The sequence below is a fragment of the Schizosaccharomyces japonicus genome, assembly GCF_000149845.2.
Source record: "Schizosaccharomyces japonicus yFS275 unplaced genomic scaffold supercont5.2, whole genome shotgun sequence".
Classification (NCBI taxonomy): Eukaryota; Fungi; Ascomycota; class Schizosaccharomycetes; order Schizosaccharomycetales; family Schizosaccharomycetaceae; genus Schizosaccharomyces; species Schizosaccharomyces japonicus.
This window is the reverse complement of record NW_011627861.1, coordinates 2,657,743-2,683,409: the sequence shown is the minus strand read 5'-3', so window position 1 is coordinate 2,683,409 and position 25,667 is coordinate 2,657,743. Positions and strand designations below refer to the sequence as shown.

General features: G+C 41.6%; 12 protein-coding genes and 2 non-coding genes across 14 annotated transcripts; 5 read left to right on the top strand and 9 right to left on the bottom strand.

Moving 5' to 3' along the window:
• Nucleotides 1–12: 12 nt before the first annotated feature.
• On the bottom strand, nt 13–1,801 carry SJAG_04297 (sulfonate dioxygenase). The gene has a single exon (XM_002175377.2). It carries the CDS (start codon nt 1,289–1,291, stop codon nt 101–103), a length of 1,191 nt encoding a protein of 396 aa, XP_002175413.1. The 5' UTR covers nt 1,292–1,801; the 3' UTR covers nt 13–100.
• A 283-nt stretch (nt 1,802–2,084) lies between these two features.
• SJAG_04298 (hydantoin racemase family protein) lies at nt 2,085–3,298 on the top strand. Its single transcript, XM_002175378.2, has one exon. The coding sequence runs from the start codon at nt 2,268–2,270 to the stop codon at nt 2,976–2,978; it is 711 nt and encodes a 236-aa protein (XP_002175414.1). The 5' UTR covers nt 2,085–2,267; the 3' UTR covers nt 2,979–3,298.
• Nucleotides 3,149–4,629, bottom strand: SJAG_04299 (uricase). The gene has a single exon (XM_002175379.2). It carries the CDS (start codon nt 4,214–4,216, stop codon nt 3,335–3,337), a length of 882 nt encoding a protein of 293 aa, XP_002175415.1. The 5' UTR covers nt 4,217–4,629; the 3' UTR covers nt 3,149–3,334.
• A 131-nt stretch (nt 4,630–4,760) lies between these two features.
• SJAG_04300 (transthyretin) lies at nt 4,761–5,096 on the top strand (the record flags this gene model as incomplete). Its single annotated transcript, XM_002175380.1, has 1 exon — nt 4,761–5,096. One exon carries the CDS (start codon nt 4,761–4,763, stop codon nt 5,094–5,096), a length of 336 nt encoding a protein of 111 aa, XP_002175416.1.
• Nucleotides 5,097–5,363: 267 nt separating this feature from the next.
• Nucleotides 5,364–7,067, bottom strand: SJAG_04301 (invertase; the record flags this gene model as incomplete). Its single annotated transcript, XM_002175381.1, has 2 exons — nt 5,364–6,659; nt 6,714–7,067. 2 exons carry the CDS (start codon nt 7,065–7,067, stop codon nt 5,364–5,366), a joined length of 1,650 nt encoding a protein of 549 aa, XP_002175417.1.
• A 4,692-nt stretch (nt 7,068–11,759) lies between these two features.
• Nucleotides 11,760–11,863, top strand: SJAG_16191. Its single transcript has one exon. It is a non-coding gene; the product is annotated as a tRNA-Leu (tRNA).
• Nucleotides 11,864–13,327: 1,464 nt separating this feature from the next.
• SJAG_16190 lies at nt 13,328–13,431 on the bottom strand. Its single transcript has one exon. It is a non-coding gene; the product is annotated as a tRNA-Leu (tRNA).
• Nucleotides 13,432–14,473: 1,042 nt separating this feature from the next.
• On the bottom strand, nt 14,474–14,995 carry SJAG_04303 (meiotic recombination protein Rec25). The gene has a single exon (XM_002175382.2). It carries the CDS (start codon nt 14,966–14,968, stop codon nt 14,489–14,491), a length of 480 nt encoding a protein of 159 aa, XP_002175418.1. The 5' UTR covers nt 14,969–14,995; the 3' UTR covers nt 14,474–14,488.
• Nucleotides 14,996–15,138: 143 nt separating this feature from the next.
• SJAG_04304 (60S ribosomal protein L25) lies at nt 15,139–15,946 on the bottom strand. Its single transcript, XM_002175383.2, has 2 exons — nt 15,649–15,946; nt 15,139–15,542 (listed from the first exon to the last, which is right to left on the bottom strand). Exons 1-2 carry the CDS (start codon nt 15,744–15,746, stop codon nt 15,215–15,217), a joined length of 426 nt encoding a protein of 141 aa, XP_002175419.1. The 5' UTR covers nt 15,747–15,946; the 3' UTR covers nt 15,139–15,214.
• A 278-nt stretch (nt 15,947–16,224) lies between these two features.
• SJAG_04305 (homoserine O-acetyltransferase) lies at nt 16,225–18,586 on the top strand. The gene has a single exon (XM_002175384.2). The coding sequence runs from the start codon at nt 16,755–16,757 to the stop codon at nt 18,294–18,296; it is 1,542 nt and encodes a 513-aa protein (XP_002175420.1). The 5' UTR covers nt 16,225–16,754; the 3' UTR covers nt 18,297–18,586.
• SJAG_04306 (20S proteasome component alpha 4 Pre6) lies at nt 18,509–19,894 on the bottom strand. The gene is made up of 3 exons (XM_002175385.2): nt 19,694–19,894; nt 19,254–19,627; nt 18,509–19,154 (listed from the first exon to the last, which is right to left on the bottom strand). The coding sequence occupies exons 1-3, from the start codon at nt 19,790–19,792 to the stop codon at nt 18,851–18,853; spliced, it is 777 nt and encodes a 258-aa protein (XP_002175421.1). The 5' UTR covers nt 19,793–19,894; the 3' UTR covers nt 18,509–18,850.
• Nucleotides 19,895–19,969: 75 nt separating this feature from the next.
• On the bottom strand, nt 19,970–21,433 carry SJAG_04307 (isopentenyl-diphosphate delta-isomerase Idi1). Its single transcript, XM_002175386.2, has 3 exons — nt 20,967–21,433; nt 20,574–20,912; nt 19,970–20,521 (listed from the first exon to the last, which is right to left on the bottom strand). The coding sequence occupies exons 1-3, from the start codon at nt 21,082–21,084 to the stop codon at nt 20,292–20,294; spliced, it is 687 nt and encodes a 228-aa protein (XP_002175422.1). The 5' UTR covers nt 21,085–21,433; the 3' UTR covers nt 19,970–20,291.
• SJAG_04308 (SDA1 family protein) lies at nt 21,241–23,942 on the top strand. The gene has a single exon (XM_002175387.2). It carries the CDS (start codon nt 21,601–21,603, stop codon nt 23,761–23,763), a length of 2,163 nt encoding a protein of 720 aa, XP_002175423.1. The 5' UTR covers nt 21,241–21,600; the 3' UTR covers nt 23,764–23,942.
• Nucleotides 23,785–25,567, bottom strand: SJAG_04309 (ubiquitin ligase complex subunit). Its single transcript, XM_002175388.2, has 3 exons — nt 25,070–25,567; nt 24,436–24,957; nt 23,785–24,386 (listed from the first exon to the last, which is right to left on the bottom strand). Exons 1-3 carry the CDS (start codon nt 25,292–25,294, stop codon nt 23,937–23,939), a joined length of 1,197 nt encoding a protein of 398 aa, XP_002175424.1. The 5' UTR covers nt 25,295–25,567; the 3' UTR covers nt 23,785–23,936.
• Nucleotides 25,568–25,667: the final 100 nt, after the last annotated feature.

Below are 25,667 nucleotides of genomic sequence, written 5' to 3'. Positions count from 1 at the left end.
CCCAACTAAATTCGAAAGCAAATTATAAATAAATTATTAATAATTAAACATAAGAAATCGTTGCAAAAAAATATTGAAACACATGTCAAATTACTTCCAGTTAATCAGAAGGACCCTCTGGAGTATGAGAAGCAGCAAGGTTACATTGATGAAATACACGAGTTTGGTCATCCTTGAAGACTCCAACAACGGAATGAATTAGGCCCCTATTGTGAAATATAACAAAGTCATCAGCTTTCCAGTCATGACAGTATACAAGTTTCGGAGCAATTCCTGGTCTTTGGTAATTATACAGAATTTCGCGCACTTTAGACAAATCGTCAATAATGGTCGTTGTGCCATCATCATTGTCAATAAGCAATTTTTCCGCACAGCATGCATGTACTTGGAGTGCGAGCATTCCAGTCACTGGATTTTTCCATAGTAGAGGAAGAGTTTTCACTTTGTCTTCACTCCATTCAGGAAGTTTTGCCTTGGGTAATTCAAGACCATCTGTATACATGCCCAGACCATTTGGAAGAGCCTTCGCATTTGAAATTGTAATGTAAGGGTGGGGAAAGTATTGAACACGGGTGCGTGCAGCAACTTTCTTGTCTTTCTCGCTTAATAGTTGAAACATTTTGTAACCTGACGCAAAGGCGGTTGTACCCAGTGGCACATGCAATTCATCTCCTGTACCATCATCGTAGCGAAGCAATTGTTTTGGTCCTTGAGGAACCTGAATTGCATGAAGAGTGGTAACAACCGGTGGGTTATAGTGATAAAGCGCAGCATCTATGTGCCAACGATAGAAACGTGTTACACCGTTTGCCTCATCCTTAAGGCTTATAGGGTCACGATGAAAAGTACGGTGATGAGGATGACGAAGGTGTGCTTCTTTTATCCCATAATGATTTTTCACAAGACCATGACCAATAAGTTGGACCTGAGGAACGGTCTTTAGTGTATGCAAATCAGGATGTAGAATGCTATTTTCTTGTTTTTGAGCTTCATCGCCGTGCCCATAAGTACTAGTTGCAGGGTCAAATTGATGTGTTATTTCAAATTGCACTTCGGGAGTCAGATTATGTTGGTTGCGAAAACACAGTACTTGGAATGTAAATAGAGCTTTCTCAATTTGCTGGAATTGTCCTTTCGTCAACTTTGTGAGATCAATGTTCTTAACAACGGCGCCAAAGTCGTATCCTTCAAGGGGTTCAATGTCAAGTTTCTCTTGCTGATTCGTAAGCGAATCGTTAAGACGAACCTTCTTTTCGGCTGATTGCAATGTAGTGGTTGATGAGACTGACATTTAAAGTTGATAAGTGGTAATTATAATGCGTTGGGTTTATGAATTCCTCGAAATATACGATCGAATATATAATTGTTGGGCCATACACAATATGCACTATTTTATAAACTTCAAAAAGCCGAAAAAACGATGTTTTGTTAACGCAGCAGTTATCGTGATTTTTTAACGCTACAATAGGTCCAAGCGCACAGATTTAGTGCCGTTTGATAGATGACAAACACTGCAATTTGCTTTTCTCAAGTAGATAAAAGAGAATTTACAAGCATTGTATATGTCATGATGATTTCTGCACTTATGCCAGCGATAGTTGCTGAAAACGCTAAGCAATATGAATGCTTTTAACAAATAGGAAGTTACAGTTGTCGAAAAAGATAACGGTTTCGTTCATTGAAGCATGTTACCGTTATTGGTCATCTCTTGACACCTCATAGTGTATAGGGTTGCTTATGTCAAATCAAGTGCTTAATAACCGGCTCGCGACAAGTCTGTCGGCCGATTTGTCGCAAAAAGGTTAGCTGGCGATTAAGGTTTCTCTTTAGCGACAACTAAAAGACTAGTCGTAGTTTTTACGGGAACACATTTTTAAATCGAATGCTGTTAGTACGGTATTAAAAATGATACTTTTGCACCGACATTTCATCTTTATTTTGCTATAATATTGCTTACATCCGCTTCGTAAACTGCGGAATTGATAGAGAGCACACATTCAGCCGCAATTTGTACCAATGAGAGTGGGGTTTCATGGAATAATATCAAATAGTCAGCTAGATACTAGAGAAAGATAAGTGCGTCAGCACAGACTTTCATTAAGTACTGAAAGAAATAAGTGGCTGTCATTTTTATTAGCTAGCTGAGTAACCTGTTTCAATCGTCACAATCGCTTTTTAAAGAGGCGTTGAATACAGGAATTAACCGTTACTTCTCTGTTAGTGACACCTAACTACATTTCTTTTGATTCCACTTTGCTCATAAAACTATGCAGATCCTTGTGATTAATCCTAATTCATCAGAGAATATCACAACGCTACTGGAGAAAACATTAACTAAATGTTGTCCTCCCGATGTTTCTCTCGAATTTTGTACTTGTCCAAAGCCAGGAGCAGCCGTGATTGATTCCATCACAGAAGCAACTTTGACAGCAGCTCTCATTTACCAAAATATTCTTACCCCAAAACTCAGTGGCTCATACGATGCAATTGTAGTCGCTTGCTACTCACCTACACCGTTAGTTGAGATGATACGCGAGTCTTTTGACGTTCCCTGTCTCGGTATTGTTCAAGCCTCCATTCAATCAGCAATGTCTGTGGGTAGGCGTATCGGTATTTTGACAACCACGAAGCGCAGTGAGTTGATGCTATATGAGTTACTAAAGCATTTAGGGATTTCGCGAACAATTATTGCGGGTATTCAATCCAGCGGCCTTACTGTTGAACAGTTGGCCACTCTTCCCGAGGAAGAACGAATCTCGTTACTAGTGAGCAAAGCAAGAAAACTTGTACTCGATTTAAATGCCGACGTCGTTTGCTTGGGTGGAGCTGTACTTGCTTCCTTACGCGACCTCATTCAAGAAGCTATAGGCCCGAATATTGTCATTGTTGATGGTGTACGTTCAGCGGTGGAGCAGTTGGCAACACTTGTCCGTCAAGGCATCCGTACAAGTAAAGGAGGCATCTACACAAAGATTTAATTAAATGTAAACTGTTTTTCGTTAATTCGCGGGCTTGATTCTACTTCGAAAATCTTTTAGTATGTGTCTTTGTTAAGCCTTTTCAGTTACTGGAATAGGTAATTGCAAGTTTTTACACAGTATTTACTGGAATTGTTTATACTTTTGACTCCTTCAATAAACAATGATAATGTTAATGATACAAGATTCAATTACTGACATATTAAGTTTTATAGTTAAGTTGTACAAAGATAAAATATGTGATATTGAGCAAAATTCGGTGCAATAGCAGCAACAGTCTTAGTGTTACAGAAAAATATAAAGTCATACATGAAACCGCACATTAGTGCTCACTCTCTGAGTTTGTTTCTCAAACTTTAGTCACGAGCGATAGTGCAAGTGATGTAACCAGAAGGATATGCTTGCGGTTGGTAAAGAGTACAGTCGGTACCGTGATTTGCAACTTCGAAAGGATCCAAATCAATTTCAAAGTAATGCTTGTTAGGCAAAGCGTAGTAGACTTCCGTAATTTCGGGAACCGCCGCAATCACATCGACTGCCATCTTGTACATGGTAGCTTGCACACTATCACTATTGTCCAGAGCAAATATGCGAAGAGTGATCTCCTTCACGATTTCGTAAGTACTGTTATAGTCAAAGGTTCTTACGGCTGCATACGTATCTTGGTGCGCAAAAGTATAAGTGCAATCAATACTTGTCGAAAAGATACGATCCGTTACCTCAGGCAGTGTTGTGTATTCGCACTTATGGAAGTCAACAAACCCGCTTCCTGTGCTCTTAAGAACAAGTATATCCTTAACCGAAGAGCAAATATCAAATCCACTTCCTTCGGAAAACTCAACGTGCGTTTTACGACACTCACCAGGGTTGCGAATAAAAGAGTGCGGATGGTCAGTGCCATTCACTTGCAGGCGAACCCAGGGAGTAAGTGACACATCAATTACAGCGCCATGAATGTGACTATAGCGGTCAACAAAATGTTTGGCTAGATGCGCAGCAAACACCTCGGGAACCGATACATCAAATTTCTTCGCAAACACATGAACTGTGTTCTTCTGCGTATCCGTTGGTACAACGCAGCGGTTATCTGCCTTGGTGTACGACTCTTCGAGTTCACCTTTAAGTAATGTTTGCACATCCATTTCGTACACAGTATGCACTTTTGTTTTTGGATCAATGACCTTTTTCAAAAACTTGACCTTGGTTTTTCCATAAGCACAGTCTTTAACAAAGGGCATTTTGAGAGTAAATCGTAACGGGGACTTGAGAGAGCGAATTGACTAATTAAATATTCAACAAGTAAGTTGGGAAGCTGAAAACCAGTGAAGCTTCATATTTATACCAATTGCCAAACCATCCAATGTACATCAGCCCCGTCGTTTGTTCCGACGTAAATTCTCCTCACTCTGTACGATTGACAAGCACTTAACCGATAAATCTGTTGTTGTTCATCGCTTCTGTCTTAGAAGATTATAAACCAAATTCTAGCCAATGCATTGGTCACTACAGAGAAAGCATTTCAATATCATCTCTATATTTCGAATAGATAGACTTCTAAACAAGCCAGCACATTGCTTATCGAACGTCCTCACGTATCTCTTATAATACGTCACAACTATTGGTTTCAAGCACTTAGCTGCATACAGCACCAATACATGGAGGACACCTACACAGGGATAAATTGTTATAAACTAGTAAGGGAACAGAACCATAGTTGATAAACAATAAAGCGCGAAATAAAAGGGCATAAAGCAGTATCACACTTTGTCGAGATACAGAAAAATGTCAGCAATTACTGCACACGTCCTTGACACGATGAGCGGAAGACCGGCACAAGATCTTCGTGTTCAGGTATTTCGAGCAGATAATGTCAATAATGCAATTGCCTATGCAAACACAAACATTAATGGACGTGTCTCTCAATGGAGTGCCGCTCTTAACGCCGTAGAAACAGGTACTTACATTATAAAATTTGATACAGGAGTTTACTTCGCACGACGTGGTATTGATACGCTCTATCCCTATGTCGATATTGCTGTAAACATCCGTGCCGGTCAGCACTACCATATTCCACTACTTCTATCCCCTTTTGGATTCACAACATATCGCGGCTCGTGATGAGCACATGCGAAAGAAGGTAGCGAACAACTTCGGCTGCGCCGACATTCCCCTGACTATGTTTAAAGTTTGCGAAACCAATGTCGCAAACTTTTAGAGCTCGCAAATGCTACTCAAATCACCGCCATCGCTTAAAGATATCGTCTAATCAATGTATTAATTACTAAACATTCCAAAAAACTAATGTAATTTCCAAGATATAACATCATATAGCAAGTGGGAAATTACCAGTAGGCCAAAAAATAACGCTTGAAGCAGTTATGAAATTTACCAGATAGACTTGAAGGAGTCAACGCTGGCACTAGTGAAGGTAATGTTCTCGTGAGCAGTAGAGAAAACAACGGAACCAATAACATTACCCTTCTCAAGGAAGTAGGTGTTGGTGATGGATTGTTGACCATCGTTGATGAGGAGCTCAAAGACACCGCGGTCAACAATACCGTGGAACTTGGTGGTAGAGTTGGCAGAGGGGATGCTGATGAAAGAGTTGGAAGAACCAGTGAAGAGGGGGTTGTACCAGCTCTTTTGAGCGTCAGCACGACGAACGTAGAGCATACCGTCGTTGGGGCGGAAACCAAGAGAAAGCTTCTCAGACTTGAAGGTGTCGTTGGAGTAGAAATCAATGACAGCCCAGTCGTTGCTCTTCAAGCCAGTAGTGGTGTTAACAAAGACCTCGGCGGTGAACTCGAAGGCACCAGCAGTGGGGACGGCGATGGGGGCACCGTTCATGGAGCTGCTGTAGTTGATAGGAGAGTTGAAGAGCTCCTTGTCATGGACAGCGGAGGTGTTGACGAACTCTTGAACAAGAAGAGTGTCGTTGAACATGGGGTTCACGGGGACGCTGCGAAGCTTGTAGCGACGAGGAACAGTCATAGCACTGCGGAAGTGATCAGCGGGAACATCGTTGGTGTACTCCCAGTTGGAAGCCCAGGTGATACCAATAACCTCATCACCAGTGTTGTCAAACATTTGACCGGCGTAGAAGTCCTTACCAGTGTCGACGAAGCGAGTAGCAGCGTCATCAGCAACGAAGTGAGTACCGTTGAAGTCACCAACGAAGTACTCCATGATGGAACCACCAAGGGGAGAACCGGGGTTGATGGAGTAGGTGAGAACCCAGCGCTTCTCATCAGATCCCTCAACGGGGACTTGAGCAAGACCAGGGCACTCGTATTGGTAACCAAGGTAGCCAACACGGGTGACACGGGAGAGCTCATCCCAAGACTTGAGATCCTTGGAACCAAAGATACCGATTTGGTAGTCTTGAGAGTGGGCAGCGACCATGATCCACTTCTCGGTCTCAGGGTGCCAGAAGACCTTGGGGTCACGGAATTGGGTGGAACCAATGTCAATGACGGGGTTACCAGAGTACTTGGTGAAGGTCTTGCCACCATCAGTGGTGTAAGCAAGAGATTGTTGCTCAACGTAGTCAGTGTGCTCAGTGAACATGAGAACAATGTTCTCCTCAGCGTTGGAGGTGTTGTTGAAGAAACCAGAAGTGTTGTTTCTGTCAACGACAGCGCTACCACTGAACATGAGAATAGTGGTACCGTTAGACAAGGTCTCGGGTGCAAGAGCAACGGGGTAGTTCTCCCAGTGCATCAAGTCCTCAGAGACGGCGTGACCCCAGTGTTGGTTACCAGCAGCAAGCTCAGCAGGGTTGTATTGGTAGAACAAGTGCCACTTGCCGTTAGCATAAACAAGACCGTTGGGGTCGTTCATGAAACCGGTAGCGGGGGAGAAGTGCAATTGAGGACGAAGAGACGAGTCGTAGATCGAGCTGTTGACATAGGTGTTGTCGCTACCGAGAACAACAGAGCCAGTGCTGATGTTGGGGAAGTTGGTAGCGTTAACGTCACGGCGAGCCACAGTGGGCTTGCTCAAGGGAGCAGCAGAAGCAGTGCTACCCATCAAGTAGAGGCCGCTGGCAATAGCAGAAACAACAGAACCGAAGAAAGTCTTGGCAAGCATTGTGTAAAAGTAGTGAAAATAAAGTTTAAAAGCGAAAGTATAAAGTCACGTGCAAAAAAATGTGGAGAAACTGCCGAACACTAGAAAGCTAGGAGCAAGGTGGGAAGTCTCAAAAAAAAGTAAGAAGTAAAGTAAGGTTTTGCGAATGTAAACTAACTGTTTTCAGCGAAAGCCTTCGTTTATAAAGTAAAAGAATGAAGAAGGAAGAGGCAGAAGTGAGAGGTTATCGTCGCCGATGATGTTTTGTCCTGGGGATGTTGGCGCCTTTTATGTTTGTTGGCTGAAGGCTACGGCGGAAACGACGTCACTTCTCGTTGGCGAAAGAAGGGTTCGGTGCAAAAGTATTTGTTTCTATTTTTAGTAACATGATGTCACTATTAGCACTGTTCGGAATGGAAGCCGGGGAAATTCAATTATGATTGGATAAAATTGTGGAGATTTGTGGAGCGTTGTGGAGATGTCAAGTTCTGCATCATGGATCGCGGAGTAAGAGGAACGGACCGTGTTACTGGGAAAAAAACCGCTTCTTTTCCTGTCTTTCTGAGCTCTGAAGACGCCAACGGAGAAACTTTCTACAAACAAAAATGTCGCATAGTGTGATTGTTGATTATTCACTCAAAAAAAATAAACGACTTGGGGATGTTTTTCGTCTTTTCGGCAAGCTGCGATAGTTACTAGACATTTTGGCGTGTTCCAACGAGCGATTTTCATTTCGGTGATATCGTCACCCCTGACCTGATTTTAGACGAGCAGCTCAAAGCTCATCAAGCTCGGCTATACGGGCGCTTATTGGACGTCATGGCACGTCAATCAAATCATCCCCGATCGGTAAGGAATCAAACTTGTGGGGCCGTTTTACTCGTCGACAAATCACAGTGGCGGACCACTCGGCTGCCGAGAAAAATTTCCAACTAAAGAAATTGCGGGGATTGTTTAAACGAATGATGGCTGAAAGTATTGACGTCACGGGTTTACTTGAGGCTGCTAGCGGCGGCCCGCGGTCCGGTCGACTGTTAGACTCGTACGAAAACTAACGGAGAATTAATAAAATGCTAATGAACATTATACAACAAACGGCCTAGTAAGAGCACGTGATGGTAAATTTGTATGTAAAAATTGTATTTTGTTGCACTAATTCATATCAATACACTTCCGTGTATTCAAAACTGTTCTTACATTCATAGCTCCTCCTATAATCCGTAAAAGGGGGTTAACAATCGGGGAAACTACGTCAATATCAGGGATGGAGTAAGCGAGAAGTGCATAGAATGAGGGGATGATGGTCAGCCCCACAGTCTTCTTGAGCTATGATTTGCTGTGATCATCGCTTATATTTCGTATTGCTTCAGAATGACTTAGATGATGGTTATTGGTGATTCCCCGCTCGTCAGTTCGTTTCCTTTAACAAATAGACATCGTTAAGCGGTTGACAAGGACAACGTAATACATGTTCTTTTTTTCAATTACACATCGTATGCGGAACATTTTCTTCCTAACCCGAGTTGCCGAATCTCCGTCGTCTCCCCCTTGTGCATGTCCTCGCATCTATTTGCCTCGGCGAACGCAATTAATTCGCATAAAATCACCCCTAAAGAATCCATGAATAACCTTAGGTTATACGCCGTGGGGTCGGATATGCACGAACCTGTCGGAACAGGCACGCGGCAATTATTGTTTTTCCTTGCGTGCCAAAACAATGTTTGAATGACCCTGATTTCACCAGACACGCATCATAGCCGACGTTCTGGGCTGTGCCTGATGTATCGGCAGCGACAAAATTTAGATCCTATTGCTGGAAAAATTAAGCTATTGTGCGCGTAGTCCTGACGTCGGATAGCTATGCAATGTACAATCATTTGACGCCACGGTTTCGGCGATTGAATGTTTGAGAATCAATCCTTGGATACCCGTGCTTGACTGTCTCTTGTCTCTTCTTACCCCTTTTTTCGTCTTCTTTTCGTGTTCATCGCAATCCGTCTTTTTCCAACCTTCTTCTAAAACAAAATGATGTTAAATGAATTTCAATTGTCCTATTCTCGTTGTTTTCTTCGGTAAGAGACTCATTTGCAACTCTTTCAAGAGCGGTTTACAGTTATGAGGCCTTATGAAAACATAACTATAGGTTTTGTGGTCACCTGTTGCTGCCTATGAGCTGAATGAGTTGAATTGGAGAATCCCAAAGTCTATGCTTGTCTTTTTCGATTAAGGGAAAAATAGGGTTTCGCCTCCATTGCTTCTTCCTTGGGTTGGACCCTAGTGAGTTTCGCTACGTTGAAAGGGTCAGAAATGGATCCTGTAATTACTAGGGTTCAATGAATGGAAAAAAGCGAGTAAATTGTCTCCGTGGAGCCGCAAAAGCATTTGTCACTCAATTGAACTTTCAATTTTGTCCATTTAATGTAGAGCTATTTATTTTGGTTTTTACCCCAGAATTTATTATCTTGGTTTCAAAATTAGTTTCACACTAATTTTCGGAAGACTGTAATTTTAAAATTTCGGCAATTACGTCTGCGGTTTTTTTCCTGTGAAGGTAATTGAGGCACTTTGCCATGAGGTTTTTATGTTTGTTCTCTAATATCTGTGATACGTTCAATTCGAGACACTCGAAGTTTCTTGCATGGATATGCATTTCAGGATTGGCTCGATATTATTGATGAGCGCATTACATTTCTGATATTTCCTGTTCTTTAAGGATGCTTCCGTTGTCGAAAACAAAACTGAGGTATTTTACGAGGAAGAATGGGACGAACGTAAGAACGGGAGTTTTTACGTTCAATTGATGAGCTGACCGAGTTTTTGCAAGTCATTGCACTTGCGAATATCCCGAACCCGCTTTCTTTAGCTTGCATGACATCAATTACTGAGCATCAGGCGAATGAATGGGCATAATTCACCAACTACTCACCATAATTGTGTCTATATCAACCAGTCGTTGTATTATATCCGTAATGCTTAAATAAATCAATTAAAAATTAAAACAATATATAGGCACGGTCTATGGAGTGACGAAAATGACCTTAGAAAAGTAAATTGATTATTTTTGTTGTCTTGGGAACATAATATAGAGCATTTAGCACAGTTTTCCTTGGGTTATGGGCTCCAATTTATATTGGTATCTCTGTCATACAAGTAAAAAATGTGTGGCATTAGTCAGCTATAGTATGCAAAAGATCAACTTAATAATAATGTAGTTACTTATTCTCCATAAACTATATCGACACTATCATTTTACAATAATTTCATGCTAAATAATTCCTTTCTTTAAAAAATTAAACTACAGAAGTAATTGATATTATAATGTATGACCTTTGTTTGATAGTTGTTGGAACTATTTTCATACATTTCCTAAAAAAATATAAATGTTTCGCACATTTGATCTTTTTATTTCTTTTCTTTGCTATCCTCTGTTATTAAAACCAATTGAAAAAACAACCACTTAAGGGTAGTCAAACAATGAAATTAAGGGTTCACAAATACTTTTCAAACCGTGCAACTAAAAATAAATGTAAATGTTCTTGTAATATATTAATTATCAGGATAATAAGAATCAATGACGCATCATAACCTCTACTAACAAACAAGCCTTGTGATATATGGTGCTATCAATAATATTATGATTCTCTTATTTGAAGATTTTTATTAAATAAAAAGAGCTCAGCTGGTGTGGGACACATAGCTTATCGTAGAAAAATCCACTGCGATAGTTTGTGAAGTAAAACTCGAGCTTTACTAACGTACTAAGCCACCAGCATGAGTGCTAGGGATTGTAACACCTTTCAGAATCTGATTATGAGGTGACTGTGTCGTGTTTAACTGCCGTGTACTTTAGATTGTGCATTTCCAGTGTTTAGCTACTTTTAATGTATTTGGAAGTTTCCCGAAACGCTATCTCTCGGATAAGACTCGAGCTAAATTAAATTGACGAGATGAACAAAATCATGACTAATTGAAGTTCTTTAGTGAATAATTTAGATTGAAGCCATTATGAATGAATTTTAGCATAATGTGTTTTAGACGAAAAAACACTATTCCGAGTAAGCAACTGAAGAAAATGTGTTAAGAAATATACATTGAGTACTTTAAAATGAGTGCCGGAATCTAAATTTCTTTCTTTCACAAAATTCAAATAATGAATTGGAAACCACCGTGCTGAGCATTCGGCATCCTTAAAATTGATGCTTGAGAAATACGTGTCAACATCACGAGTAAGCTCAAAATGAAACGACAATTCGTCATCAAAGTACTTTTGAAATTGACCTACACTGCGATATGTTCGCATTTGGTGTTTTACTAAGGATACATTGAGAGTGAAAACAATAATAGCAATGTCTGTCAAGTAAATTTAAGGAGTAGTTTACATTTAATATTTTCAATAAATTATTTTCTGTTTAATAGCTCTTATCATGTTGGTGCAGAACATATGCAGAAACGAGAAAAGACTAAGTTAACCGCACCTATTCGTGCTTTAGGTTTTAATATTGTTGAGCAGTAAATGTCCATTTAATCTAATTAAGTTCTCTCTTTCTGCGTTTTTAAAGTACGGATTCGAATAAAAAAATCTACTGAAATATAGTAACTACATATTTATTCACACTATTTTATTATTTATTAGCAACAAAATAGTACAGAAAATTACAAACGGGAAAACCGAGTATGATAAGAATGACGGCTGTCACCAACAAAGCGTCCGAAGCAGCGATGCCCGAGTGGTCTAAGGGGGCAGATTTAAGTCGACCGCAAGGTGGATGGAAACTCTGCTGTTGATAAACGCGCGAGTTCGAACCTCGCTCGCTGCATTATTGTTTTTAATATTTTTTAATATTTTTTTTGTTGTATTCTAGTTTTAAATCTCAGGTGTAGTCATCGGTTTCGGTAGGAAAAGGGCACGCGTTTGGGTGGAGGTTTGTGCTTTTCTGCAAAATCGTATCCACAGGAGATGCCTTTTCTATAATATAACAAGCATATAATGATATTACCGTATATTCTGTCAAGAACAAGCACGCAACAGTTAAAAATCCATTTACAAACTGAAAATGTATCTTAAATACGGTATAGGTTTATGTTTCGATACATCTTTTGTGCTTAATCAAATTGTTTCTTCATTGGAGGGCTTTTTAAGCAAAATCTTTGCAGCTAACTTGTGTGAAGGAGACAGGACGTATAAGTTTTGTTGTCTTTTAGCAGCTATTACTACTTTAATATATTCTATTTCATTATTGTCTATTACATTCAATAAACAGTACTCATATAAACATTAATTTAACACACCGGCTAAGCATAGTGAGCACTCAACGTGCTAGATGTTTTATTGAAGACATAAAAAAAAAGGAAAACTCAGAGTGAAACTCCAAAAGTTTGAACGTGTGATATAAAAAATAATCAGGTAAAGCAATACTGACAAAAGTTGCCAGTAGTCGTTTTATGACTTTTGAACCCGACTTAGTAAACTTTATTGTAGTTTAAATTTTAACCCGTAAATGGTTTTTCTGTTACGGCTATCCGACATATTATTAATATCATGCTTGCTTGAACGGCTCTTATTGTAGAGCTGCAATACAATTTAGCTTGATTCTAATTGAATCGTGTAGTCGCTTATTCTATTTAAAAAATATCGCGTCAATAACATTATTGGCATTGCTTAATAAGACCCTAAACATTTTTGTTGAACTGCGCAATTATTAGTTCGTACTACACTAAGCAAAATTACATGTCATATATTGTTTACGTACTATACACCAAAGTCTTTCCTTCATATAACTTTTGTCTTTACAGCAAACGAGACAATCAATTACAAACTCAGAAATTTACTCAATCGTAATATTGTGCTGATAATTCGCTAAGCTTTCTTAATTTTTGTAGAAACTAACAATTATTTTCGACAACTAAATTACGAAGTCGAACACATATAGTTACACAAGACTTCTGCAACATAGATACCGATCACAATACTTCTTATAAATTAATTTATTTGGTTGAGCTGAAGTTATATATGAATGTATTTGCCTAAAATGAATGACAAAAGGCAACCGATTATCTATTTCGTTTCAATTTAACTAATTGAAAATCGGTGATCATGATGCTTAATAAGATATGTAAATTTAAATTATAGTATATTTAAAAAGCTGATACTTAGCAAGGCTAATTGACGAAGATAAAAAGAAGCGCAAACCTCCACCCAAACGCGTGCCTTTTTTCCTACCAAAAGCGATAACTAGAATACAACAAAAAAAACAAAATATTAAAAATATTAAAAACAATAATGCAGCGAGCGAGGTTCGAACTCGCGCGTTTATCAACAGCAGAGTTTCCATCCACCTTGCGGTCGACTTAAATCTGCCCCCTTAGACCACTCGGGCATCGCTGCTTCGGACGCTTTGTTGGTGACAGCCGTCATTCTTATCATACTCGGTTTTCCTGTTATGAATATCAATGTACAAGTGCGTAATTGACATTTTTTTGAGTAAAAATAGAACTCTTAAAACACAAAATCTTTTATTCCAGTTCATTGATTAGAAATGTACGCAGTTTCAACAGCTTTCAGTCTTGCAGGAATTGAGCAAGACCTTTTTACCATTACGAACCGATAAAATTTCAGACGAAGACACATTCGTATTTGTTTCGTTGTCATAAGAGCTCACGGAGCCCATGACTTTCGATAACCAATTATCATACAGGTTGGTATTGAATAAATTATTTAATTAGTTTTATATTGATCAGAAAAAAATAAACCCTCATTAACTTCTTTTTGTCCTTTACACCTCTCTTAAACAATGAAATCAACTTGAAAAATCCAATTGTCTTCCACTATAACGTCCGTCGAGTATGAATAAATAATTTGAACCAACAGTAAGTTAATATTATCTACTTACTAACATCATCGGTTTCTGATTCAAAGCTCATTGTAATTTAATTACATTACTAAAACAGCGAGATTTAGTATAAATTTTTCCTAAGCTTCTCCGTACAAAGATTAATTCTTTCCGGACTTCAACGTCCTAAACGAGCAAGCAGCTCTTGTAAAATAAGGTTTCACTAAAATAAACCGAAATAAGCGATTTGCCCGGTGTTTAAAAAGCAGTATCTTCTCAAATGAGTTAAACACACAGCATGTCAACTATTGCTAGTATCCCCCTTAAACCAAGCTGTTACAAGATGAACCTTTGGACAAATGAAATGTAACAAACATTACTAACGTTACTTTCCCCAGAAATATCCGCCTTGTCAAGTTCTCTCACAGTCCTTAAACGGCTGTTAAATTTAAAACCAGGTTTATAAATTGTCATTGATAATTACATTACAATTTAGGGTGCCCAGGTCATGGCCGCAGGAAAAGCCATAACTGAATTACTCTTTAGCAAACATATTAACTTATTTAATGGAAGCATAAACATGAGGAATTTCGCGATCAGTGATGCACTCGTTTAATACGTCTCATGTTTATCTTCCGACTGAAGCGAGAGAGAGAGTCCCTGGATGAGTTGGCGATGCGCGAGTGGAATAGTATATTCCAGATACAATTGCGCTTTTTGCGTCTGTGTTGACAAATCTGACAGGGTGTTCATCAAATCAGATCCGTTCTCCTTCTCAATTAACTGTAGGGCCTGAGTCACGCGTTGAAGTGCAATCGAGCATGTGTTGATGGTGTCTTTTACCGAATGAAGAAACTCAGCACATGATTCTTCCGTATCAGACTCTTCAAACCCATTCTTAGGCGCGTTCATAACAGCTTGTATATTTTTCTGAAGTTGTTGAACTGCATTGGAGGAATCGGAGAGTCGTTTAGCCCATTCTTTTGACTGTTCGAAGGCTGCTTCTTCACGTTTTTGCACAAACTTGGCAAACTGCTTACGAATGCCTGAAGCAGAAGCAGAAGAGCTTGAACTAACTGATTTACGTGCCATTTTTACTACGAAGAGAGAGGATTTGAGAGTGGAAGGCACGTAAGACAAGGAAGACCCATTTACGCGTTCCCACACGCGTCGACGCGTACTAAATTTCATTTAACAAAGCACACGCGCGCCGCTCAAGCTCAATGAAGACGTCATAAGCGACCAGAACGCGAAACACCCAGGAAACCTTAAACCCACACTACCAAAACATCCAGCACGCTGTTACACTCTTCACCAGTAAATAATATTTCTTATTATTTAAAGGAAACCAATTCTGTTGGCAACGTCAAGGGCATCAGCGTCAGCAGAGAGCTTGACGTAAGCCTTCTTGGTACCGTTGGGACGGATGAGGGTGTTGACCTTAACAGCCTCAACGTCGTACAACTTCTTAACAGCAGCCTTGATGGTGTGCTTGTTGGCCTTGAGGTGGCAAGTGAAGACAAGAGTGTTGTCGTCCTCGATCTTCTTCATAGCAGACTCGGTGTTGACGGGACTGACAATGATCTTGAACTCATCCAAACGGGTGGCATGGTTCACACTCTTGCGGGCGTACTTGGGCTTGCGAGCAAGACGAAGGGTGTTGGGACTGTCACGATGCTGTTAGTAACTACTTGTTCATTCCGCCCGACACAAACAACGCGGTCGGGAGCACCTAAACGCTCTCACCCTATTTCGTGCACTTATGTACTTACCGGTGGAAGGTGGCAGAGGTACGGACCTTGCGCACCAACTTGTTGTGAACACCCTTCTCAACAGTCTTCTTGGCTCCAGTGGCTTTGGCAACGCTCATCGTGTCCGGCTATAAGTTGGTTGTTGCTGGTGAAAGGCACCTGGGCCCCAACTACTTCTTCCTAACCCGTAGCGTTCAAAGCCAGCAGTCACACACAACCCTACCCTACACAGAGCGCCGATTTTTAGATTGGGCAAGTAACCGCGGAGCCGTGGATAAGGATGCTTAGCGAGAACCACCGCTTCGCGTAAACCGCATTTAACAAAACACAACGAACCCCTGTATTCTCCCCGGAGTTACGGTAGCATAGTGTAATGTGGTATTAGAAATTAGTGTGCTAATGCGTGATGCTGCGCGCTACTGCGCAGTCTAGCTTCTCAGACTACGTCACCCTTGAATTCGGCATTTGGCCATCACGTAATTGGCAAGTCCTATATTCCTTTACGCGTGGGGCCTGCAACGCGAAAAAATAAAGTTTCCCCCTTGGGAAGTAATAACTCTGCCTTAACCAGCGACATTAACAGGAGCAGAAGCATGATTTAGCAGTTCATTCGCCCTTATTTTCGAGTTAGAAACGACGATTTCGACCGCAGAGTGTCTTAATCATTGACAATCTGCGGCAGGCAATGGGAGGGGAAGTTTCCATTCCATGTAGAAACATTTGTCCGTAAACGCGTCAGAAAACGCGTTAACCGCAGAATTGCTGATGCTAAACGGTCCGATTCTGCGAATAAAACGGAATCTAAAAACTTTAACCGTCTGGAGCGTGTTTATATTCCGTTTAAGCTAAGCCGGATGAATAACAGCCGGATTTGTAACATTGCACAGTAAACAACATTCAAAAGTACCTCCACAAACCCTAAATGTGCTGACCTTATCAGATTTACCGAAATTCGTGCTCAGGAAGTTGGTTAGGATTTTGTCAGCACGATGTCGCCATCAACATAACGACATTCGCAACTCATTTACGCAATCGGTTTATAAAGGCAAAGATGTAGCCAGAACCCCCAGAAAACATACAAACTCCTCTCCTGAACCACAGGAACACAGACTAATACATTCATTGATATGCTGAGGACTTGCACTGCAAAAAGAGCAATTTTCCAGGTGAAGGCGTGGCGTCGCTGGAACAGCACCAACCCTCAGATGGCGTTCCCTTGTGTCGACAGGGCCCAGGAGCGCAGTCAACTATTTCAGGAAGCAGGTTTTATTTCTCGCAAACCAGGAATGACAAAAACCCGTTCTACTGCAAAAACCACACCTTCTGCTCTCCGTAATGAGGAGCCTGCAACAGCCATCAAAGAGCCTGCCACTCCAGTGGAATCGGGCCCAGAACCCATTTATGGCAAAATCGTTTCTGGTTACAAGGTTTTCCAGTACAACAAGCCTTTCTTGTGCGACCACGGCGGTGTCCTCCCCCGTTTCGACATAGCTTACGAGTCCTGGGGCCGTCTGAATGCAGACAAATCAAACGCTATTCTTTTGCACACAGGATTATCCGCCTCTTCCCATGCACATTCACACGAAGCGAACACACAGCCCGGCTGGTGGGAGAAGTTCATCGGTCCAGGAAAGGATCTCGACACAAACAAGTTCTTTATTATTTGCACGAACGTTATTGGTAGCTGTTACGGTAGTACCGGCCCTGCTTCCATTGACCCGAGCGACAACCGTCATTATGCCACTCGCTTCCCGACGATAACGGTGTTCGACATGGTCCGGGCTCAAACGCATCTTTTGGATAAACTTGGAATCGACAAGCTGTACGCCAGTGTTGGTAGCTCACTCGGCGGAATGCAGTCGCTGGCTCTGGGCGCCATTGCCCCCCATCGTGTGGGTCGCATTGCTAGCATTTCTGGCGCGGCTCGTTCTCACCCGTACTCCATTGCCTTGCGTTTCACCCAGCGTCAAATCCTCATGAACGACCCTCACTGGAACCACGGTTTCTACTACAACGGTGTTCCTCCCCACGTTGGTATGAAGCTGGCCCGTGAAGTAGCCACCATTTCATACCGGTCCGGTCCTGAATGGGAGCAACGATTTGGAATGCGTCGCGCTGATCCATCAGCGGATCCTGCTTTGTGCCCAGATTTCCTCATTGAAACCTATCTGGACCATGCTGGCGAGAAGTTCTGCACACAGTACGATCCCAATTCTCTGCTCTACATCTCGAAGGCCATGGATATGTTTGACATGTCAGCTTCGCAGCAAGCAACTTTGGCCTACAAGCGCTCTCAAAACATGTACAAGGTCGATGCACAAAACTTCCGATTGGAATCATCCGCCGCTGCATCAAAAGCTAAGTCTAAGAATGATGCCGGTGTCGAGCGGTCTTCGGGTGCCATTGAAGAGGATGATCTTGTTGAGGGCATGAGACCCCTGCGTGACATTCCCACACTTGTTATGGGTGTCCGTACGGATAACCTGATGCCCGTCAACTGCCAGCGTGAAGCCGCTCGCTGCTTGAGAAAGGCAGGCAACAAGCATGTTCATTATCACGAGTTAGACGAACAAAAAAGTCTCTTTGGACATGACACTTTCTTAATCTACCGGAATGGCTGCAATCTGGTTGGAGACAAACTCAAATCCTTCTTGGAGGAGCGTTTTTAAGCTCTTCATCAAAAAGCATAGAACTTGTCTTTCATCATCTCTCCGCCTTCCCAATGCATCAGCCAACCAACGAGCAAAAAAATGTTCGCTTCTCTATACCCACACGTGTGAAACCGCATTCCATCATTTGTTTTGCACCTGTGGTTGGAAAGTCGAAAACACTGCTTCCATGAACAACGCCCTTTCTTCCCTCGACTGTGTAACTGTTTTATCCTTCCTATTTAATTTTAAACACAACCCCCCGTTATCAATGTTCTCATAATAAAAACTTTGAATTATGTTCCCCATAACTTTCTACGTCGCTCTTTCCATCACAGTAGCAAAGCCCTCTACAAACAGTGGAGCTCTCGTTTTTGGTTTACGTAAATAAGACATAAATTCGTAGTCTGTATTTCTGTTATTGAAATGATATGGGAAACGTTTTCCGTCGTAAAGATACAACCGTTATATTTTTGGGCTGCACCATTGTCACTTTGACATGAGCAAGCTTGGCATACCAAAGCAATTCGATTGGAGCGAGTCATGAGGAAGAAAACATGTAATAAAAGCACAGTTTACTGAGTCGTAGCAGCACCGGATGTACCGACACGACCGCCATTCTTCTTGCGAGTTGCCTCCGCTTCCTTTTCTTCCTGGATATCCTTAACAATTGCTTCAATTGTGTCCAAAGGCAAGAACTGAACAGCGCTTCCTGGTTCCATTACAGCTACTTCGATGTTCTTTGCTCCGGTTTGTACAACCTCAAGCAAACTTTTGACGGTCAAGTGAATGGCTTCGTCACGACTCATGTCGGGCTTCCAGTTACGCTCCAAAAACTCACGAACCGTCTTACCAGAACGTCCGATGGCTGTAGCTTTCCTTCATGGTGTTAGTAATTGAGAATAAGAAGCAGGTCTGCCTAAAACGATTCTGCAGCAGTCTTCACCGTCTTGGTGGTTTCGTAACAAATAAACATACCAAGCGTTGTAGATACCTGCTGGTTCCGTTTGGAACAAGCGAGGTGTTGTGTCATTAACGTCAAAACCCATAATTAAAGTGGACACGCCGAAAGGGCGGACACCTCCAGCTTGTGTATATTTTTGTTGAACACCGGCAACATAACGCGTAATATACTCAACCGTAACTGGGTCTGCGAGATTAAGACGGTAAGATTGGGCCTCAACACGAGCTTTATCAATTAAAACACGAGCATCAGCGTTCAACCCGGCAAAAGCCAAACAAACGTGATCATCAACAAGGCCAATTTTTTGTGAACTTCTACTGTTTTGAAGCTTAGCGGCTGTCTTTTTTTCTACACCGATTACTGCAACTCGTTCACCACGAACACCGACCTATAACCCAAAGATGAATTAGTCAACATGCACGTAAGAAAAACACTGCAAATTTGGAGCACGTACAGCAGTGGTACCGCGACGAACAGCTTCTTGTCCGTATTCTACTTGTAAAAGACGGCCATCAGGCGAAAAAACCGACAATGCACGGTCGTATCCAGACATATTTTCCTGGTGTTTTCTGTGTGGTAAAGGGAGAGGGCTTTCGAAGCGGTGTGACCCTCCTTCATGGTTTGGTCGCGTCAGCTTAATTAAAACGCGCTACGCGAGAAAAAGCTTAATACTTTGTCTATAAAACGATGAGAAATAGGCATTACTCCTTTCCTACTCACAACGCTACGATTATTGTAGAAAGTGTTCAAGCGTACGGGTAACTATAGCTCGTTTAAGATTAATTAGCAGTACAATTGGAAATGAGTAGACCTTGTTGACGACTCCTAATATGGTTCACTAACCTTTTCCAAATGTCTCATATCCGGAAAATAACAAGAATGAACTTATAAAACAATGTATCCGCACTTCAAGTTACTCAACCCGGTCCTGGATAAGCTTTTTCGTTAATGGCTTTACTATGTTTTTGAATATACTTTGAGAGTGACCTTGGTCGTATATCAATATCAAAATCGAACGGAACCACTCCATCAGGACGTGAGCACGTCTTCAATTAATTCATTCTATGAATCTTATCATCTTCAAATGTCTTCAAATCGTCCATACTCTGCCACCATTTAAACAAAAAGTTCTCACAAATAAGACGGAACCAAGGGGTGAAGGAACATTTAGGATCAGCAAACATGGCTTTCAATTCATCAGCGGTCACGTATTTATAAGTCTCAATCTCGTTCTTGTTAATGTCCAGGTCCACCTTGCCGATGAAGAAGAGGATATAATCGACTGTAACGGTTAACTACAATTCACAAACAGTAGAGAATTGTCTAGAACTTACTTTCGTGTTCGCCCCATTTACCTTTGCTGGGAGCGAGATAATGAATACGAGTCAAGTATTGAAACTTTTCTATGGGCAATTGGTTTGCCTTGATACCCAATTCATGATCGAGTTTACGGATTGCAGCACACTTCACGCCGTGAATGTTCTCTTGGAAGTTGGTACCACGTTCTGAAGGAATGTCTAAGGGATGAGAGCAGCATGTATTCGTCCAGAGCAAGGGGAAAGTGATCTTTTCTGCAGCACGTTGTTGCAAAAGCAAACGATGGGACTCGTCGAACAAGAAAACGGAAAAAGCACGGTGCAAAAGACCCTTGTTAATGTTCTCCATCAAATGACCTAAATGACTTCGTCAGCTTCAAGCTCTTGAGTCTGTGTAACGTCAATTCCTACATTCTTTCTTAGAGCCTGTACCAATTTGGTTGTCGTTCTCGTCAGTAACGATACAGACTTCCTCCATAAGTCTCAACTGCTCTGCATCGTAATCATCTTGTTGCGTTTCGTTTGACATTTTTACACGAATTCGTCTTCTGTTATAGGGACGAGTTTGTCTATTCTAACGAGTGTAGCTGCTGACCTGCTCTGTGCTAACAACCACCACGCCCATTGACTGGCTGGTGTGCTGTTTCAACAACAATCGGCTGCCGTCTACCAGGTCGGACTAACCTTCTTGCCCAAGCCGCCACCAACGCTACTGGGGAAGTCATTTTTTCTCCTTAAAGACATATAAAAGCGTCTCTTCGCCAAGGTTAACAAAGACCTTGTTACTCGTATCATATCGAGGCCTCGGTTAAGAAGCTTTCGTCTCCCACGAGTCGTCGCTGGTTTTAATCTTTTTTTTTTCTTTTATTGTATTTGGTTCATTCGGTTGGGTTATTCACTTTAGGAATTGGGTTCATTGATACTCTTTTGTTTGTCACATTAAATTTCATTATTTACCTGTGAGCTTTGAATTTTTAAGGTCATTTTTATTTCTTTTTTTCTTTACAGGTCGCACACATAAAACAGTTTCTTTTTTGCGTTAAAAATGGTACGAAGAAGAACAGCGGCAGTGTTGCCAAACAATTTGCCTCACTTGCAAAACTTAGTTAAAAGAGACCCGAAACTTTACCGGGAGGAGTTTTTGCAGCAATGGAATCATTATCAGACAGCTCGGGAGGTCTTCCTCGTGAATCCTGGTGAAGATGATGATGAGTTTGCCAATTTGATTGGTTTTTTGGCTCAAACGTGCAATCACTATCACGATGTTACTAAAAACTTTCCTGCCGAGCTTGCACAACTCTTGCAAGAAAACCATGAGCAACTTCATCCTGATGTTGCCGAGAAGATTGTTCAGTCGCTTGTGTTGCTGAAAAACAAAACAGTGATTTCATCGTTTACACTGCTGAAATGGTTTTTTTCATTGTTGAACAGCAATGTTAACACGTCTAAGGCCCTTCGCAAGAACCTTTACGAGCAAATCTCGACGACTATTCGTAACGAAAACAAAAAGTCCCGCAATGAGAAGCTTAACAAGGTTGTGCAAACAGCTCTCTTTACGATGGTTGAAAATGCGGGAACTGTGACATCAAAGGTTGCCGATTACACAAACAAGAAGAAGGAGTACACTGTTGGCGAGATGATGGGTGTCTGGGCCGTCCGTTTGGTCCAGGATCTCTGGCGAAGAAAGATTTGGTCCGGTGACGCCAGAGCTGTCGAAATCATGAAGACGGCTGCGCTCTCACCGAACACAAAGGTTATGCTTGCTGGTATTCATTTCTTTTTGGGTGTTGACTCTTTGGATGCTGAAGATGATAGTGATGAGGACGAAGGTCCCGACTTGAAGAAGCTTCTTCATCAATCCAATATTAACAAGAAAAGCAAGTCTCGTGAAGCTCAAATGCAAAAAGCACGTGCCTCGTTAAAGCGAAAGGAACGTCTTAAAAATGCACCTCCTATTAACGTTAACTTCCCTGCTCTTCAGCTTTTGCATGATCCTCAAGGTTTTGCTGATGATTTGTATGAGAGACAACTGAGCGGAAATAAACGCAAACTTCCATTGGAGCATAAATTGGTTGTCCTACAACTGCTTTCGCGTCTTGTCGGATCACACAGACTTATTGTTCTGGGTCTGTACTCTTATATGATGAAGTACATGACTCCTCATCAAAGGGATGTTACTCAAATACTCGCCTGTGCTGCTCAAGCTTCTCATGAGTTTGTTCCCCCAGACACACTGGAACCCTTGATTCGTAAGATTGCAGATGAATTTGTCACTAGCGGTGTTGCTAGCGAAGTTGTTTGCGCCGGTATTAACGGTATTCGCGAAATCTGTGCCCGTGCGCCTTTTGCCATGACTCCCGAGTTGTTGCAAGACTTGACCGAGTATAAGTCAAGCAAAGATAAAGGTGTCATGATGGCTAGTCGTGGTCTCCTTTCTCTGTATCGTGATATTGCTCCTGAAATGTTGAAGCGGAAAGATCGCGGCAAGCTGGCTTCTATGGAATTTAAGGAGAGAAAGCCTTTGCGCTATGGTGAAGATCTTCATACTGTCGAGGGCATCCAAGGCCTTGATCTTCTTGAGAAATATAAAGCCGAAAACGGTGAAGAGGAGAACGAAGATGACTGGAAGGCATGGGAAGCTATCGACGATTCATCTTCAGACTCAGATAGCGAGGGTTGGATTAATATTAACAGCGACGACGAGATTAGTATATCCGACAGTGGTGATGATGATGGTGAAGAAGGAAATTCTAAAAAACTCCAAACAGAGAAGCCTGAAGTTGGTTCACAGGAACCCGTTGACTTGGCCAATTCTATCGCTGTCAGAACTATCCTTACACCCGCTGACTTAAAGAAGTTAGAAGAACTTCGCGAAAAAGAAGGCGTCGAGCGTCTGGTTAATGGTCCCAAACGTTTGCCCAAAACAAATGATGTTATTGACGCCATTGATATTGAGGGTCCTCGCAAAAAGCAAAAGGCTGATCGTGAAGCACGTCTGGCAAGTGTCATGGAGGGTCGTGAAGGTCGCGAGAAGTACGCTTCCAAACGCTCTGGCTTCATGCCCACCAGTTTATCAAACAAACGCAAGCAACGTAATAAGAACTTCATGATGATGAAGCATAAGGCCAAGAACAAGAAGTCTCGGAGTTTACACGAGAAGCAGAGGATTCTCCGCGCTCACGTTGAACGTGAACGCAAGCAAATCTAGGTTTACTTTCTCTGTACATTCATTCACTCATTATAATAGCTATTGTATTTGTAAAGGGTAAACTTCGTAATTTCAAGAGTAGGACGCGTCAATACGCACCTGGCGATTCGTTTCATAATTATATTAGTCATTAAGGGCATTCTAAAAAGAGTACGTAGCTTCAATTCGTTGTTTTACAAAATGTACACCTTCCGTAAAGAGTTAACACTGACAATTTGGCATGATTTTGGGTCTTGAACGAAACCTTTCGTCTTTTTTAGCTTCTCGTTCCAATTTAAGAGGCTCCGTAGACTGTATGTTTGACCATTGGAAAAAGCCACTAAATCTTGATTCACATCTAGGAGCTTTCCCGTTAAGCTATCAATCAACATTGTCCTTGATATGTGAGCATTTGCGATAAATGGATGCATCTGGTGAAACCAGGGACAACATATAGGACATTGAGTTTCGGAGTATGAACGGGGTGCATAAACATCACTCTCACAACACTCTGTTTTTAGAGCACCTAGCCCTGCCATAGCAAAATGCTCCAATGATGAGTAAAACGGTATTCCGTACATGGAATAGTATGTGTCGTGAAACTCGCAAGCAAGATGAGACCATGTATGCCCTTTGAATATACTCTAAACAAAAATTAGTAAAAATCAAACGAATGTGCCAATTATTGCGTACTCGATATGGCTTCTGTTTTGTAGCGGGCGACATGACAAGGAGACCGAACATGCCGTACATATCATTAGGTACGTCTGTGTAGCATTGGGGGAAATACTTCCGTGCGAAACGGATTGCTTCAAGCCTTTTGTTTTCTCGTACAAGACTCCCGTATTGCTGAATCCGAATCTGTTGCTCAAGATGCACCTTCCGTTTCCGGAGTTCAGACCGGTTTTCTACACACCAAGCAAGGGCTTCTGTTGGATCGCAATCCTCTAACGATTTCACGATGCGGCAATTGCGACTATAGATGTCGAGAATAAAATTGTCTTGCATTCCCAAACGTTTTGCCAGTATGGCCGCAGAGGGATACATATCCTGCATGAGCATGTACTGAAGGATGTGTCTTTCTGTACGCTGTAAAGACCATTCACGAAATTGGGGCGAATCAATGGATGTAATGGAGTCTAAGCGACCGTAATATTCAGCTTCTTCTCGGATACTGCGGAATAATTTTTTCTCAGTTTCATCTAGACGCTTAAGCTATTTCTTCGTTAATACATGAAGAGATGAAAGATAAAGAATAAGGAATGCACAAAAATGAGCGTTCCATCAAAATTCCTGCAATTTCTTAACCGAGTGAAAAGCCACGTACCTTTGACCTAGTTTTCTGTATACCTTGTAATGCAGTGTTCAATTCACGATCAATTTGTTCCGCAGAACTCATATTCTCCATAAGCTTTTTTGACGAGCTTAATAAGTACTGAAATTCGTGCTCAATGGCTCGACGAATCTGTTTAAAGACCATTCGCAATTCGACGATTAAGGGCCCCATAAAAACGCGCTCCATAAGAGCCGTTCCTTGTTTCTGAATATCCATTTTGTATGGTATACCAGCACAGCACTCTTCAAGCGGATTTAATAAAAGCGCACCGGACTTTGCGAATCCAATTAATTCTAGTTCGCAGGAATTACGCTCCTCAAATAGGAGAAAGGCTGACAAATGCTATATTAACGAGTAGCAAATTAGCCTCTGGATACAGGTATACTAATTTCAACACCGAATTTAGTGTTTTAGTTAATGGCAACAGTTTACGTATATCGTAGGGACAAATGCGCGAGAAGGGCTAGTAAGTAGGAAGCGGAGAAACGTGGGGGTGCATATACCCCCATACAAACCAATTTACCCCCACATTCCCACATGCAGCATGACTGGATACGAAAGGGGCAGGAACGAGGATAACGACTCCTCC